This window comes from Salvelinus alpinus, chromosome 12 (assembly GCF_045679555.1).
Source record: "Salvelinus alpinus chromosome 12, SLU_Salpinus.1, whole genome shotgun sequence".
Taxonomy (NCBI): domain Eukaryota; kingdom Metazoa; phylum Chordata; class Actinopteri; order Salmoniformes; family Salmonidae; genus Salvelinus; species Salvelinus alpinus.
Window position 1 is genome coordinate 49,559,400 of NC_092097.1, and position 17,480 is coordinate 49,576,879.

The following is a 17,480-nucleotide window of genomic DNA, read 5'->3' on the forward strand; positions in this document are numbered from 1 at the left end:
TGGGATCATCTCAGATTTGTTTATTAGAAAAAAACATATTGCACAGCTCAAGCCAACTCTTTGTTAAATGAACAATACACTGCTGCCATCTATTGGTGGGACTGGAAAAATACACACAGGTGTCTAAATGTTGAGGGCCAACAATCCTGCCTAAACATTTGCATAATTCATAATTGTACATTGGGTTGAAAATACAATATTGTACTCTGGAGTGATATCACTTTAAAAAAAAACAAGAAATATTATATTCACAAAGCAGATTGATTTCATCACATTCAATGAATCATTTACAGTCATTTCAGCATTTTAGTAGATCAATTGATACAGCAACGCTTTCTGGAGTGCAAATTATGATAACTGTCACATCGGTCATGAAGTCACAAATTAAACAGAGAAAATAATCTGTTATTAATCAGCAAGGTTCATCAGACCAAAGTTCAGCATATTGTTACCTTCGGACCACGCAGCGTGTTGTGCCCCATCCATCTCTGATGCCACTCTGTTGCCACTTGCCAGAGCATGGCGTGCTCCACCAATCGTAGCATTGCACTCTGGGCAGTTACGGCTCATCGTGGCGCCTCCACAATCTCCGATGGCATAGACGTGACCGTTGGGGCAGGAGTACCAGTGGCCTTTAGGCAAACTCATGGCTGAGAGTATCATCTTTCGTTCATCATCACTGATCCCCAGGCCAGAGCTTGGTAGCTTTTCAGCCAAGTCTTTCAGTGCCTGCTTTACCAAGTCTTCGTCTTGCAGAGTGAATGGCTGCATTCTCTCCAGAACCTCCCTTATGGCTGTGACCTCAGCCTGAACCTTGACCCCACGACCTGTGTCCTTACCCATCTTGCAGCGGGTGTTGAGCTCGGCCAAAAAGGACAGCCTCTGTAGCTCGCTCTGCAGATCAGAAGCCTGCTGCTCCGAGAACTTCTGGTTACAATCCATCAGCCACCTCAGGAACTCTTCGACTTTCTCATCAAAGTGGAAAGCTTCCCCACTTGACATGTGCTGCCTACTAATCTTCAGCAACTTGCCAACTCTCTCAAGGGAGGCCATCTTGTTTTCCGTGATCCACAGTTCCTTAGCTGTGAGGTGGGAGGCACTTAGTTTTTTCCTGATCTGTATGTACTCTGTCGGTAGATACCCTTGCAAGTCCTCCTTGTCAATCCATTGCTGCTTAAGGACCGCCTTTTGCGCCTCAATATCTGACTGTGCTCCATTAATCTTCTCCTTCACTTTCTCAATTACCGCCAGACTCCGGTTGACGTAAGCCCCATACCTAAGATTCCTGCGGATGGGAGTGCGACACCTGGGGCACTCCTTCAACTTTACTGCAAGCTGCTCCTCGGTAGCCTGCTGGTTGTCATCCATCCCCATGTATTTGTCCATGGACGTGGACTCAAAGATGTGTCCGCAGTCCTCCAGCTGAATAAAGCAGGCCTCAGCATCGTCCTCCGTACCAAAGAAGATCTCCATAACATCCTCGTGGTGGCAAACACGGCACTTGTTGGGGCAGGGGTCTCCACACAGGCCGATGCAGGGGTGCCCACACTGCAAGGTTTTGGTGCAGGGTTGGGTGCATGGTGGACGGTCACAAGGCTCATGGCAGAGCTTGCTGCAGCCCTGGTGAGGACACTGCCAGGCACAGGGCTCTATGCAGGGGGCACAGGGCTGGCCGCAGGGCTTCCTACAGGCACTGTGGATGCAGCGATTCTCACAGCGGTTTGGACAGGGAGGGCAGTCACGTGTACAGGGCTCCCGACACTTGTGGGAGCAGACTAGGAGCTTATCACATCGGTGGAAACAGCCCACGTGGAAGCGGCCCTGGTGGCACCTCTGGCAGGAACCAGGACAGGGGTGGCCACACTTCAAAATATGTTTGCAAGGTGCCCTGCAGTCCGGCTGTACTGTAGATCTCCTATAATGACAGGGACCTTCTTGCTTGTGTCCACACTTGAGCTCCAAGGTGACTGTTGCCATGCAGGTGGTGGTGCAGGACTCCCCACACACCGTGGCACATAGATGGCCACACACCAGCTTCTTCTGACAGGGCTCCTGGCACACGAATCGCTCTGGAGCCTGGTGACAGGGCACCATCTGCTTGTGCTGGCACCGCGGTACGATTTTCTCTACCCGCGTAAGGCAGTCGGTAGGGCACTTCTGGTAGCACAGAAGTTGGCATCGATGCCCCAGCTCACAGAGGACCTTCTGGCACTTCTTGTTACATGTGTACTTCTTGTGCTCTTGGTCGTACGGGTGGCAAGCACTGGAGCACACGTGACCACAGTTCAAGCGGAACTCGCAGGGCAGGTTGCAGCCTCCCTCAGGAGCATGTTTGAAGTCGTCTCCGCAGAATGCTTTAATGTGTCGCTCAGGGTGGTTCTGGCAGCACAGGGTCAGGGCAGGGCCCACTTGGTCTTTCTCTCGCAGTGTGTGCAGGATGTTGCTCCAAAGCTTGACCTTTCCCAACATGGCCATGTTTCCAATGCAGTAGAGACCCTTCTTAGCCCGTGACAGGGCCACACAGACGCGGTTGGGGATGTTCAAGAAGCCCACCTTCCCCTCTTTGTTACTTCGAACCAGCGACAGCAGGACAATATCATTCTCCTCTCCTTGGTATTTGTCAACAACATGAACTTTGACCCCATTGAACTCTTTGGCTGGCATGAGTTTGCGCAGACAGTGGAGTTGGCCAGTGTAAGTGGTGAGGATGGTGATCTGGGACGGCTGATATTCCTGTAACAGGAGGTAGCGACACAACGCTACCACGAAGAGGGCCTCGTGGAGGTTCTGGCGACTCTTTCCATCCCTGATCTCCTCCTCCGGGTAGGTATGCTCCACAAAGAACATGTTGGAGAGAAGACCCTACAAGACAACAGGGAGGTGAATACAACGGTTATTGGACGGCAACTAACTTCTAAAGCCTACACATGTATTGTGATTTATTAATGGTTCATTGAATTGACCACATGCTGAAATGGATTGATATTCAGTATACAGTACACTTTAAATGCACTCCTGCAAGGAGGGTAACTACCATGTAAAAAGTCTCTGAAAGCATTAACGAACCTTAACATTGTCATAGTTCATCACTGAGGGGTGGTTCTCTAGCTCAGAGTAGATGTGCGGGACCAGGAGACGGGCGATGTCTGGCCTCATGCGATGCTGTGCGGGGATAGACCCAGAGTTAGAGGATTGGTCAATGGACAATGAAGAACAAGGGTAATTGGTTTATCCATATACACTTTCCCTTTAGATTCCCCACACGTACCTGGTAGTTAAGTCTGACGTATGGAAAGTCCATCTTGATCAGCCTCTCAAACATGGACACTTCAAGATTGAAGTTCTTGGCCAGTTCGAACACTGTTGCACTGGGCCGGAGCTAGGGACACAATGAGCTACATAAGTACCCCTATAAGTACCGCTGAAGCCCAAGAGAGGATGGAATGGACCACCTCATTTTAACACTTTTAGACAACATCTCCTCAAATCTATTATTTGTTGTTGAACACTGTTTTTCCAGAACCTGCCCACTAAAGATGAACATTTGCCGTTCGACTAAATCACATTTACAGAAATGTTGATTAATGTGCATTGGCCCTCTCAAATCAATGTAATAAAGTAAAATAAAGAGTACGAAGAGTATACAGTATTTGAAAATAAAAACTCACAGTTTTGCTATCCTATCTTGTTTTCCTGCTTCTTTTCAGTTGTTAATGTGTGTCTGCTTTATTTAGGGGACAGGGTAAGAATGTATGTGGGAAAGATACAAAACATTCTCAAATAATGTGAGTTATTGTACTCAGTTTGTTTCTGCCTGACTGTGTTAGATTTCAACCACTAACTTTTGATTAATAGCACTTCAAAGCCAAAGCTTTTTTTTCTCATCGAAAGTGTGATCCACCTACACAAAAGCAAAGTGCACATCTCAAGAATACCAGCTTTGAATAAAAGTGGATTATATTGAACTGAGTAAAATATGTGATATTCCCAGAGTGCCTTAGCTTTTTCACTCAGAGCTAAAAGGAACAAGTCAAGTTATGTAAGACCTTATAGCTGGGTGAACTCTCCGTTTAGCCCCAAGCAGAGTTGGAAGTTGATTGCAATTCAATAAGAAATTAAAATGACCATGGACTTTCAATCGACAAATGCCCTGTTTACATTAGGACCAATTTTACATTAGGAGCAATGTTCAAGTCAATTTTACATTAGGAGCAATTTTCAAGTCCATTTTACATTGGGAGCAATTTTAAGTAAATTGTACATTAGGAGCAATTTTCATGTCCAATTCAATCCCTGGATTTAGTGGCATAACAGTAGGGAGTTGACCATGCCTGACCAATGAGTGTCCAGTACCTGTTGATGGTCTCCAATGAGAATGAGGTGCTGGCAGGCTTGGCTCAGAGTGGTGATGGTGTGGGCCTCCAGTACCTCTGCTGCCTCTTCCACGATCACTAGGCGGGGGCGCACTTCCTGCAAAGCTTTGCGCCATCTAGCAGCCCCCGTGGTCGTCATGCCGATGACCTTGGCGTCCTTCAGGACACATAAGTCCTCACGGAGACGAATCTCAGCCAGACGCTCGGCAGCGTCCTGATAGTCCTGCTCTGCCTGCTGGGCTCGCATACGCAGCTCCGTCCGATAACGCCCTACCCATAACCTGTGAACACAGAGCAGCATCAGATGAGGTCATTGGTAGCATTTCAAGGTAAGGCCACTAATAGTCTACATACGCAGGTCATAAAACTAACATACTTCCTATAGAAAAGTTGTGTTTACCTGACATAACCCTGTCACAATCAAATTCTGAATATCTGAGATTCGTAGATAATGCGTAGAGCAGAATCCTTTATACCTTGTTTGATTTACTGAGTCAATCCAACACACTGGAGATGTGACAATTTCTTTATTGCATAATCCCAAATTGCTTTTTGGCTGGCACACAACTGTGCCTTGCACTGGTCTTTTCCCCAGTCAGATCAAAACATGCGTCACTTAAGGTGGCACAGTCAATCGCACACCTGTGTGGTTTGAGTGGTCATGACGACTGTGCACTTTGCACAAACTAAGCACAGTTACATTGCCAGGGTGACAGAAACTTGTAGAGGTGAGGGGTTCAGTGCATGCATCTATTGAGATACATTTTCTCAGTAATTAGTTGACATAATTATGCACAATGGGAATATACGCTCTCGCAGTCTGGCGTTGCCTAGGGGATGAGAGGGACTATTACCGGTACAGTCTCCATCTGTCTGGCAGACTAAGAGTCCACACATCCAGAATGGTGTCTACCTCATCTTCACTCATGGCTGAGCTGCTGCCCAGCTCTCTCCTAATACGATGTTTCATCTTCCTCTTCTGCACCCGCTGTATCTGCGCACACAGAGAGAGACACCTCAGACTTTTCAAATAACATTAACTATACCTTTAACTCAGCACCTGTCTTTCTGCCATACTCCTGAGCTAAATACTGTGAATATGAAGCAGGAGGTTGTCATTTTAAATCAAGGAGCAGCTAAATTGGTTTGTGATTCACATATTGTATGATGCAATGTGTTTTGGCTATATTGCTATACAATTAGTTTGGATCAAGGCACGTTGTAGGTTCTCACCTCCCAGCCTTCTTCACTCTGCTCTGCATGTATCTGAGTGTTCTCCAGGTTCATAGCCAGCATCATTTCCGCCATATCCCTGACTGTCTCCTCCATCTTTCTTCGATCATCATCGTGACTATGATGCATGTCTGAGACTTCTACAAAGCGTTCCGCCTGGATCAGGTCTGCCTCTTCCGCTATCTCGATCAGGTCCTCCTCCTCCTCATCTTCGTCCATTTCCCCATCTATCACAAAACAGAGAGGGTAAAATGGGTGAGGAGTGAGGAGTTTCTAACTTCTATTTCTAGTAGTTCTCTCAATAGTCACTTTAATAATGTTTACATATTTTGCATTACTCATCTCATATGTATATACTGTATTCTATCCTATTCTACTGTATCTTAGTCAATGCCGCTCTGACATTGCTCGCCCAAATATTTATATATTCTTAATTCTATTCCTTTACTTTATATTTGTGTGTATTGTTGTGAAATTGTTAGATATTACTTGTTAGATATTACTGCACTGTCGGAGCAAGAAACACAAGCATTTTGCTACACCCACAATAACATCTGCTGAACACGTGTATGTGACAAATAACATTTGATTCGATGAACTCTGAACTCTGCTTCACCCAATATAGTTTCAGGATCAAAGGGAGTTTTAAAGAAAACATAAAGAGTTCAAAAGATACAGCAGACTACTAGCTAGCTATGTGAATTACAGCCATAATATATTCACAAGCAATGTTGACAAATACAAGCCCACAAGGAGAAGCACTTTTTTAACTCTGCATTCTGGGGAAAGGGCTCGTAAATTAAACATTTCACGGTAAAGTCTACACCTGTTGTATTCAGAGCATGTGACAAATACTATTTGATTTTGCTCTGCACCTGTTCCAGTTATGTCTGTCTGATCATGTTGTGTCTCGTCTACTGTGAGGATTATGGAATTTTGAGCAACAATGAATTGTCATGCACGGTTATTATTACATTGTTTAAAAAAAAACTGCTTATAATGCATTATAACCCATCTTTGAAAACAAGTTACAACATACTGTACCTAATGAATACAACACAGCTTTGGGGACACCCCTGTTGCTTGGAACTTTTGGAAATTAAGTTTCTCCTCCCGACCGTGCCGTTCTGTTCATATAATGATTACCCACTTCACCCACTTCATGTAAAACAAAATGTAACTGCTATTGGGTAAACTATATCTACTTAAATATAAAGGTGAATCCCCCTTCTACTGAAAATAATGTAGTAAGAAGATTATGACAATAATTGTTTTATAGTTCAGGGTTATTGTCCATAATTGTCAGTTACTAGATTATACAATAACTGTTCCAGCCCTATGTCTTCGTTCGGTGGTACTGCAGTGGCTTCTCACCTGCATTGTCATTTTGAGGATGTGGTGTCCTCTGCTGGAAGGCAGTGGAACCTAACCCCAGCCACTCCATTATCATAGACGGCTTCTTCCCACCATAGCTCTCAAAACCATCCAGTGCCTGAGGAAAAGTACATATCAAGAGTAAGTACTGTCTCCACTCTGGCCAATAGCAGATTATCACAGTTCAAGATCGAATCATAAAGCTTTTCTGGGAATGTCTATTTTGTTTACATGAATCTTAAGCCTTGTATAAGCAGTAGGGGTTATCGTCCTCATTGTAGTTATCCTATATGACATCAACATAGTTCTAGAAGTAGCAGAGGTGGTGGAACTATGAGTTATAGTCATAGCAGTAGTCACCAGTCTGATAGTGGTAACTGTAGCAGTTCGGACAGACGGCTAATAATCTACTAATTGATCTTCATATTTGACAGTGGTATCAACGACTCACAGGCTGGAGGGACAGGCTATCCCAGTGCTCCTCTGAGATGAACCTTTGAAGGAACTGTTCCCTTAGAATGCCTCGCAGACTGCACTCCAGCTGCACAGACTGAGTCTGGATCTTAGTCTCCTCGGTCCGCAGTGCATCATAGATCTGAGAGGAAACAATATTCTGAGCGTCAGTATGTGGTATCGTTTCCCAAAATGACTAGCTGAAGGGCTCTCATCTGGGACTCGTCCAATCCCAGCTGCTCCATGGGGGGCCATGCTTCAGGATCCAGGGTGTGGAAGCGGCTGCTCTTAAACTCAGGCACCGCAATAGCAGACAGGTCATACGTATCCCCCATTGGCAGGTAGGCAGGAGGGTGGACCTCTGAGCTACATTCCACTACCCCAAAAGATATCCAACCTGGTTGTTACATTCCTGACACATACGGAAGCTGAGCTACATTGACTTCAATAGGAGTGCTCATTTACATTTTAAGACTATTTCTCAAATTTTAGCGTAACTTTCAGGTTTCCCACACTAACTCTCACCTCACTGTTGGCACGGCGAAGATGTTGCGGTAGTCTGCGGCGGAAGTCATGGGACCTTTTCAGCTCCCCCAGAGTGAAACGCTTCAGGGCCTCACTGTTGCTTCGCCCACCCACTCTTACAATACCGTCTGGTAAAAACTTGTGGATGCCTTTGGTGCACAATGTTAAACAAATTGACTTGGGAATGCCTTGTGCACAATGTTAAACAAATTGACTTGGGGATGCCTATGGTGCATAATGTTAAACAAATTAACTTGGGGATGCCTATGGTGCATAATGTTAAACAAATTAACTTGGGGATGCCTATGGTGCATAATGTTAAACAAATTAACTTGGGGATGCCTATGGTGCATAATGTTAAACAAATTAACTTGGGGATGCCTATGGTTAAACAAATGAAAAAGCTGCTGATACATATGATGACTAAAGTGCCCTTCAGAATAATATCTGGTAAAACACAAATTATGACATTTTTCAAGAATGGCTTGAGGTGGAAAATAACTGAATTCAAGAAGCAAAAGTAGTGTGGGACAATCATGCATTCATATACCATACATCCATAGTTCAGTATGTCGGAGAGCAGGAGCCCTACCTTCCAGGAACTGGTCTAGAGCGTGGTTGGTATAACAAACCACCAGCATTGGGGAGGTGTCAAAGACACCTTTCCACACCTCCTGATTGGTCAAAAGAGCTTGGGCGATCTTTAGTCCTGTGTAGGTCTTCCCTGAGATTATGAGTAAGGAGAGAAAACGAATGTCCAAAAGTATTACACTCCTGCAAGTCCACCAACACATGAAGTAGCATGGCATACAAATGTCAAACTTTCAGCCTAGAAATTGTACATGTAGACTACCATTAAAAAGTTTGGGGTCACTTGGAAAAGTCCTTGATTTTCAAAGAAAAGCACATTTTTGTCCATTAAAATAACAAAATTGATCAGAAATACAATGTAGACATTGTTAATGTTGTAAATGACTTTTGCAGCTGGAAACGGCAGATTTTTAATGGAATATCTACTGTACATAGGCGTACAGAGGCTCATTATCAGCAAACATCACTCCTGTGTTCCAATGGCACGTTGTGTTAGCTAATCCAAGTTTATAATTTTAAAAGGCTAATTGATCATTAGAAATCACGTTTGCAATTATGTTAGCACAGCTGAAAACTGTTGTTCAGATTAAAGAAGCAATAAAACTGAAGATCTCGTACAACGCTGTGTACTACTCCCTTCACAGAACAGCGTAAACTGGCTCTAACCAGAATAGAAAGAGGAGTGGGAGGCCCCGGTGCACAACTGAGCTAGAGGACAACTACATTAGAGTGGCTAGTTTGAGAAACAGACGCCTCACAAGTCCTCAACTGGCAGCTTCATTAAATAGTACCCGCAAAACACCAGTCTCAACGTCAACAGTGAAGAGGCGACTCAGGGATGCTGGCCTTCTAGGTAGAGTTTCTCCGTCCAGTGTCTGTGTTCTTTTGCCCATCTTAATCTTATATTACTATTAGCCAGTATGCGATATAATAGGCAAATACATTTCTTTGCAACTCTGCTTAGAAGGCCAGCATCCCAGAGTCGCCTCTTCACTGTTGTTGTTGAGACTGGTGTTTTGCGGGTACTATTTAATGAAGCTGCCAGTTGAGGACTTGTGAGGCGTCTGTTTCTCAAACTAGACACTCTAATGTACTTGTCCTCTTGCTCAGTTGTGCACCGGGGTCTCCCACTCCTCTTTCTATTCTGGTTAGAGCCAGTTTTCGCTGTTCTGTGAAGGGAGTAGTACACAGCGTTGTACGAGATCTTCAGTTTGTTAACAAGAAATATGTGGAGTGGTTGAAAAACGAGTTTTAATGACTCCAACCTAAGTGTATGTAAACTTCCGACTTCAACTGTATTCCATAAAAAACCTGCCATTTCCAGCTACAATAGTCATTTACAACATTAACAATGTCTACACTGTTTTAATGGACAAGAAATGTGCTTTTCTTTCAAAAACAAGGACATTTCTAAGTGACCCCAAACTTTTGAACGGTAGTGTACATAAACATGATCTAGTTCAATGTGTATGATTTTTTCTATATGTATTCCACCTGTGCCTGGGGGTCCCTGGATGATTGCCAGCTCCTTGGTGAGGGCGAGCTGAAGGGCTCTCATCTGGGACTCGTCCAATCCCAGCTGCTCCATGGGGGGCCAGGCTTCAGGATCCAGGGTGTGGAAGCGGCTGCTCTTAAACTCAGGCACCGCAATAGCAGACAGGTCATACGTATCCCCCATTGGCAGGTAGGCAGGAGGGTGGACCTCTGAGCTACATTCCACTATATACCTGCAATTTACATGTTGTCATAAATCAAATAGTTTTTGTTAGTCAGAAAGTTCTCATTCTTCATTACAATAATTGGTATGCGGTAAATGTTCTGTCACAAAATATCTGCTAAATATCGTCTAGCAGCTGGTGGAAGAGGTAAGTCACCCACAAACCATGTTTAGCACTTTAAGATCAGAAGTATGGAACTGTATGAACGCAATCTGCGATTCTCAATATCAGAAAAACGTGGTTGAAAAAAATATTTAGCCGACTCTCCCTCATAGCATCAACACCACCGGTACGATAGCCAGTACATACGTAGGGCTGACTAATGACTGAATTCAACAACGACAGACAGTACACCGACCTCTGGAAGGGCAGATCCTCTACTTCCAGCTCCTGCAGCCCCTCGAGGACGTAGCGGTAGGCCTCAAAGTAGGCGGTTGTCTCCACCATGAGGAAGGACTGGTGGGCCTCCACTCCGGCTAGGGCTCGCCTGCTCTCCGTTGAGAAAATGATCTGGACAAAGCCCTTCTCTAGCTCCTTGGGGTCCCGGTCTGACACAGTGGCAAACAGGAAGGTCTCAAAATTGTCACAGGACATGCAGACCAGGGACCCGTATATCAGCCGCTTGGAGTTCTGCCAGCGGACAAACTGTGTGGGACAGAGAATAACATGAACATATATTGAATGCACTCTACTACACAATGTTGGCAAGTCTTGGTAAGTTATATTTCTTCTGTTCAAATACTCAATAGAACTGACTGACCTTAAGAGGTTTGGAGTCAAACTGGACCTTATAGGCCAAACCAGACCGGGTGCACATTGGAACCACCAGTCGCGTGTCAAAGTACACTGTGATGTCATCGAAGCGCCTCTTCCTCAAAGGAATGTCTTTATTGCCCAGGTCCTGCTGGGTCTGAAGCAGCTGCTGGATGCCCTCTCGAAGAGGTCTCACAAAGTCCTCTCGCATGAGCCGGAAGTGCGTGTCCAGGTACAGCAGTCCGCTGTCATAGCGTTTGAAGATGAGGTTGGGCCTGAGGAAGGGCCTCTGTTCCTGGTGGAACTCCTCGGGGGTGGGGTAGATGGGCAGGGTCCTGAAGTCGGCCTCCCCAGGTGGGGCGTCCTCCTGGGGGGTGATGAAGGAGTAGTTGTCCGACTTCAGGGTGCCCTCCCTGGCTCTCTCCTGGAGGTGCTCCACCAGGACCTGGATCCTCTCCAGGCTCTCCTCCGTCTGCTCCAGGACATCCACCCCCACGGCTCGCAGGCTGTTGATGACTGGTCTGAAGAGGGCCACTATCATGGACACGGCCTGGATCGAGCTAGCCGGGAATATCCTGAGCACCTCAGCGAGAAGGGTCATGATGTTGTCCAAGTGCTGGGGGTACTGTTCCCGGCGAGTGAGGTCGAACTCTGACCCCATTCCCATCACATAATGGGGCAGAATGGTTCGGAGGAATCCAGAATGCTTGATTAAGCCAGCCAAGTGCTGTAAAGTTTGACGGTCAGTTTTGGACAAGAAGGCCTTGCAGAGAACTTGGCAGAGGAGCTGAACGAGGTCCTTTCGCATCTCTCTCTCGTCGAGTAGAGCTTGCAGTCCATAACTGGAGGCAAGGGTAATGGCTATTTCTGAAGGTTCTTTCCCTGAGAGCTCCTCCAACGTTTTGTACCCCATTGGACGAACATGAGGAGCGCCACCGTCTGCAGCTCTTCCTCTCCCTTCCCCTCTCTCTCCATCTCTTCCTCTCCCTCCTCCTCTCCCTCCTCCTCTGCCTCCTCCTCTGCCTTCCACTCTTTCTCCTCCTCTTCCTCCCCAACCCCTCGCACCCTCCCCTCCTCCTCTTCCTCCCCAACCCCTCGCACCCTCCCCTCCTCTTCCTCCCCCTGCCCTGGCATCTCGCGCTCTCCTATCCTCCCTTGGGTTCCCCCCATTAACACCTCTCCTCTCTCCCCTGGCCCCCCTACCTCTTCCCCCTCTCCCTCGGTTGGCTATCCCTTCCTCTTCTCTCTGACCAGCATCAGCACCTGAGAGGCAAACAGGGAAATCTATATCAATTTAATGGAGGAAATGCCAATCATGTCTTACTTATACAAAACTAAAAATGTATCTCCTTACCTATTCTGTGATCGACATGGTTGGCTCCTCTACCTCTCCTGCCCCTGTTTGGGTTTTCCATTCAGGCTGAATTACTAGGTCCACTAGGACAAGAAATGAAACCCAGCAAAACACATATTGAATGTTTATAACAACGGCATTAATCAATTTGTTAAAAGTTATTCCAAAACAGAGGCAAACTTAATCTTCATGCATGACTATTGTACATTGTGGTGGATGCCGTGCGCCATCTATTGGACACAGACAATTATTACGTGGACTTTTTTTAATAAATGTTTTATTATGCGGAAATGGTGTAGGTTTCATTTCTACTGAAATTACGTCACTTGGATACAGTGAATAAATTATATATATATGACTGTTACAATCAATGTATCGAAATCAATCTGGATCCCTCGACACCAAGGGTGAATATTTCACCCCAAAATGTCAGTGTTTTAGGACGGTCATGGAATGATGTAAATGAATAGTAAATCATTTGTATTTTATTCCGGATCTGCAGCTACTCTTCCTAAGGGTCCAATCACAATTACATACAATAAAACAACTATAACATATCTACAATACAAACTCAATAATACAGAAAAATAACAATATTCAAATGTGTGTAGAGTGCGTGTGTTAGCGAATCCCCCGTGTGCCTGTGTTTGTCTCGTCACAATCCGCGCTGATCCATAAGGTGTAGTTTTATCCGTTTATTAAAATCTGATTCTACTGCTTGATTGAGTTCCAAATAGCCATGGCGCTATGTAGTACTGTGCGTTTCCCGTTGTCTGTTCTGGATTTGGGGACTGTGAAGAGACATCTGGTGGCATGTATTGTGGGGGTATGTATGGACGTCTGAGCTGTGCGCTTGTCGCTTAAAACAGATAGGTCAATGATTTAAACATGTCAGTACCTCTCACAAAGACAAGCAGTGCAAATTTTGAAACAAGGAAAACGATTTGAACTGTTCCCCAAGTGTATAAACCAAGCAGTGTGACTGACGTGACATCTTATCCAGTATTGTATTTACATGTCGAAATAGGGTGTTCATATGTGATACATTTTTATTCTACATAGTAAAATAGAATTGCTTACCTTTGCTGAACGTGTGAATATTTTTTATGGGATTTAGGGTCCAATTGCAGATTACATAAAACTTTTAAATAAGCGTATTTCTGTAGTCCTTGTTGTCTGGTTGACAGTAATGTCCGTTACAGTCCTCGTCTCTGCGGATCAGTGTTGGGGAATTCCGTGAGCTGCTCTTTAAAATGGTGCCCAGGCCTGTTCGCTGTCAGTTTCGCTTTCCAAAATGTTACGAAGTGCAAGTGAGTTAGAAATGAAACTCCACGCCATATTGTTTATCAAATATTGTGTTGACAATACTTTAGAGTGATCTGCTGCCAGTTACGCTTTCCAAAATGATATGAAGTGCAGGTGAGCCAGAAATGAAACTACACGCCCTCCTTGTTGGTACAATATTTTAGAGAGTGATCATTTTCATGTTTACGAAAATACATGTTGAGCAATAATAAGGGGCTCTTTGTCGTCAGTATGACTAATCATAAACACTTCGGAAGTTAAAAGATATACATAACGCTGCACTGGCTCGCTCTTTCTGTTGTAGCAATTGAGCAAAGTACTTAAGTACTTTCAACTATTTTGACTTAAGTAGTTTGTGTATCTGTACAATTTATATTATTGCCAACTTTTACTTCACTACATTCCTAAAGAAAATAAATGTACTTTTTACATGACACCCAAAAGTACTGAATGCTTAGCAGGACAGGAAAATTGCCAAATTCCCACACTTATCAAGAGAACCTCCCTGGAAATCCCTACTGCCTCTGATCTGGCAGACTTACTAAACACATGCTTTGTTTGTTAATTATGTCTAAGTGTTGGAGTGTGCCCCTGGCTTTCCGCACAAAAAAACAAACTATTATCTGGTTTGCATTATAAAAGGATTGAAATTACTTAAGTATATTTTAGCAAATTACATTTACTTTTGATACTTAAGTATATTTAAAACCAAATACTTTTACTCAAGTAGAATTTTACTGGGTGACTCACTTTTACTTGAGTAATTTTCTATTAAGGTATCTTTACTTTTATTCCCACTGCAATGGAGTAGGGGCTAGCGACTGAATGAGTAGGTGTTCTAAAACTTTTGACTGGTAGTGTATATTGAGCAACACAAAGGTGCTCTTTTTTGTCAGTATGGCTAATCATAAACACTTTGGAACTTAAAAGATACCGCTGCACTGCCTATGTACAGTTGAAGTCGGAAGTTTACATACACTTAGGTTGGAGTCATTAAAACTCGTTTTTCAACCACCCCACAAATTTCTTGTTAACAAACTATAGTTTTGGCAAGTCGATTAGGACATCTACTTTGTGCATGACACAAGTCATTTTTCAAAAAATTGTTTACAGATTATTTCACATATAATTCATTGTATCACAATTCCAGTGGGTCAGAAGTTTCCATACACTAAGTTGACTGTACCTTTAAACAGCTTGGAAAATTCCAGAAAATGTCATGGCTTAAGAAGATTATGATAGGCTAATTGACATCATTTGAGTCAATTGGAGGTGTACCTGTGGATGTATTTCAAGGCCTACCTTCAAACTCAGTACCTCTTTGCTTGACATGATGGGAAAATCAAAAGAAATAAGCCAAGACATCAGAAGAAAAAAAAATTGACGTACACAAGTCTGGTTCATCCTTGGGAGCAATTTCCAAATGCCTGAAGGTACCACGTTCATCTGTACAAACAATAGTGCGCAAGTATAAACACCATGGGACCACGCAGCCGTCATACCGCTCCGGAAGGAAACGCATTCTGTCTCCTAGAGATGAACGTACTTTGGTGCGTAAAGTGCAAATAAATCCCAGAACAGCAAAGGACCTTGAAGATGCTGGAGGAAACGGGTACAAAAGTATCTATATCCACATAACCTGAAAGCCTGCTCAGCAAGGAAGCCACTACTCCAAAACCGCCATAATAAAGCCAGACTACGGTTTGCAACTGCACATGGGGACAAAGATCATACTTTTGAGAAATGTCCTCTGGTCTGATGAAACAAAAATAGAACTGTTTGGCCATAATAACCATCGTTACATTTGGAGGAAAAAGGGGGAGGCTTGCAAGCCGAAGAACACCATCCCAAACGTGAAGCACGGGGGTGGCAGCATCATGTTGTGGGGGTGCTTTGCTGCAGAAGGGACTGGTGCACTTCACAAAATAGATGGCATCATGAAGGACAATTATGTGGATATATTGAAGCAACATCTCAAGACATCAGTCAGGAAGTTAAAGCTTGGTCGCAAATGGGTCTTCCAAATGGACAATGACCCAAAATTGTGGCAAAATGGCTTAAGGACAACAAAGGCAAGGTATTGAGTGGCCATCACAAAGCCCTGACCTCAATCCTATAGAAAATTTGTGGGCAGACCTGAAAAAGCGTGTGTGAGCAAGGAGGCCTACAAACCTGACTCAGTTACAACAGCTGTCAGGAGGAATGTGGGAACTTATTGTGGGAAGCTTGTGGAAGGCTACCCAAAACATTTGACCCAAGTTAAACAATTTAAAGGCAATGCTGCCAAATACTAATTGAGTGTATGTAAACTTCTGACCCACTGGGAATGTGATGAAAGAAATAAAGCCTGAAATAAATCATTCTCTCTACTATTATTCTGACATTTCACATTCTTAAAATAAAGTGGTGATCCTAACTGACCTAAGACAGGGAATTTTTACTAGGATTAAATGTCAGGAATTGTGAAAACCTGAGTTTAATTGTATTTGGCTAAGGTGTATGTAAACTTCAGACTTCTCTGTTGTAGCAATTGAGCCTGGGGATGAGGACTTATAGTGGGCTAACTAGTGGTCTTATGAAAACAGGCCATGCATCACCATTTTGTAACTTTATTGACGCACTATTGCAACAAAAACCAACATAATCCCTACATGGATTTCCCTACTGCAAGGACGATGATGGCCATTCGAGACTCATGAAAAACCCATCACTCAGAATAATACATATTGAACTTTTATTACCTTCAAAAGAACATATGTTTCTCAGCATTACATATTTTTAAGTGAAGCTACAACAGGTTACATAAAACCACGGTATGGTTACACACTGCAACCTGTCTGTTTGCGTGTGTGTATGTCTGACATATAAAAACTAAGAGAGGGCGCATAGTGCAATCTGAGGCTAATGAAATGATTTCAGCCAAAACCTTTCCAGTCTATGTCCATTATGCCCCCACTGAAAAGTGGGAAAGCACTGATTTAGGAAGACAGACACTTAAAACAAAGACACACTGGAGGTGAATCCATCCATCCAAATTGCATATCTTGTCATTTTCCCATCAAGGCAGCTCTTACTTTCTCCTAAACCTGAAACAGAACCAGCGTATCAACACATTATTACAGTACACATGGAGTTAAACCTGAAACAGAACCAGCGTATCAGATTACTACAGTGCATAGAAATATAATTAATGATTTACATTTCTATGGCACAGTACACATGGAGATGGCATTGGAGCAGCTGTTGTGGTAATTTGAACAGTGACTCAAACACCTGCCCCTCCCCAGAAACCTAAAAGCTGGTCATAATGACGGGTCACGGTTGTACTTATCATACCACTGGTAATATTTCAAAATTAAGTGCCACTGCAAAAAATGACAGAAAAGCATGGATAAACATGAGCCATGATAGTGCAATATCCACCAGACTACGTTGAAGAGGAATCCACTAAATATGACACATCACTTACTTGGCCTTGGACTTGAAGCCGCCGCCTCCTTTCTTGTTCGTTGGAATTCCAAGCCTCTTCTTATCCTCAAAGGAGGGTCTGAGGGTGAAATAAAAGACATTACACGTCACCTCTATACAGACAGATTTCCTGTGTGGTTGTCAACGATTCAATGCAGTTACGGGTATTAACTACATTTAGGAAAGACACTTACCCAGCTCTGTACTGCTTGAGTGCTTTCTTACTGGTGTTTGTAAGTTCTTTGTCAAATACAGACTTCTTGGCTGGTTTATCAGCTTTCTGTTTCGCACCTAAACGCAAAGAAATACAGACAATCCATGAGTTGTGTTGTA

The 17,480-nt window shown here is 43.9% G+C and overlaps 2 protein-coding genes and 1 long non-coding RNA gene across 3 annotated transcripts in view; 1 reads left to right on the forward strand and 2 right to left on the reverse strand.

Annotated features, from left to right (window-relative positions):
- Positions 1-13,594, reverse strand: LOC139536297 (NFX1-type zinc finger-containing protein 1-like). The gene is made up of 15 exons (XM_071336710.1): positions 13,455-13,594; positions 12,375-12,457; positions 11,028-12,283; positions 10,626-10,912; positions 10,044-10,276; positions 8,551-8,682; positions 7,959-8,107; positions 7,432-7,575; positions 6,981-7,098; positions 5,607-5,833; positions 5,228-5,367; positions 4,354-4,654; positions 3,269-3,379; positions 3,067-3,162; positions 1-2,862 (listed from the first exon to the last, which is right to left on the reverse strand). Exons 2-15 carry the CDS (start codon positions 12,433-12,435, stop codon positions 409-411), a joined length of 5,709 nt encoding a protein of 1,902 aa, XP_071192811.1. The 5' UTR covers positions 12,436-12,457; positions 13,455-13,594; the 3' UTR covers positions 1-408.
- Positions 12,994-16,550, forward strand: LOC139536299 (uncharacterized). The gene is made up of 2 exons (XR_011667287.1): positions 12,994-13,200; positions 13,577-16,550. It is a non-coding gene; the product is annotated as an uncharacterized lncRNA (long non-coding RNA).
- ddx27 (DEAD (Asp-Glu-Ala-Asp) box polypeptide 27) overlaps positions 16,397-17,480 on the reverse strand; it is a 14,430-nt gene continuing 13,346 nt past the window's right edge. Inside the window, exons 19-21 of the mRNA XM_071336711.1 lie at positions 17,342-17,438; positions 17,149-17,226; positions 16,397-16,765 (exon numbers count right to left, since the gene is read on the reverse strand). Of these exons, the coding sequence (XP_071192812.1) occupies positions 16,750-16,765; positions 17,149-17,226; positions 17,342-17,438 (191 nt within the window). The 3' untranslated portion in view covers positions 16,397-16,749. The remainder of the gene's footprint in view (positions 16,766-17,148; positions 17,227-17,341; positions 17,439-17,480) is intronic.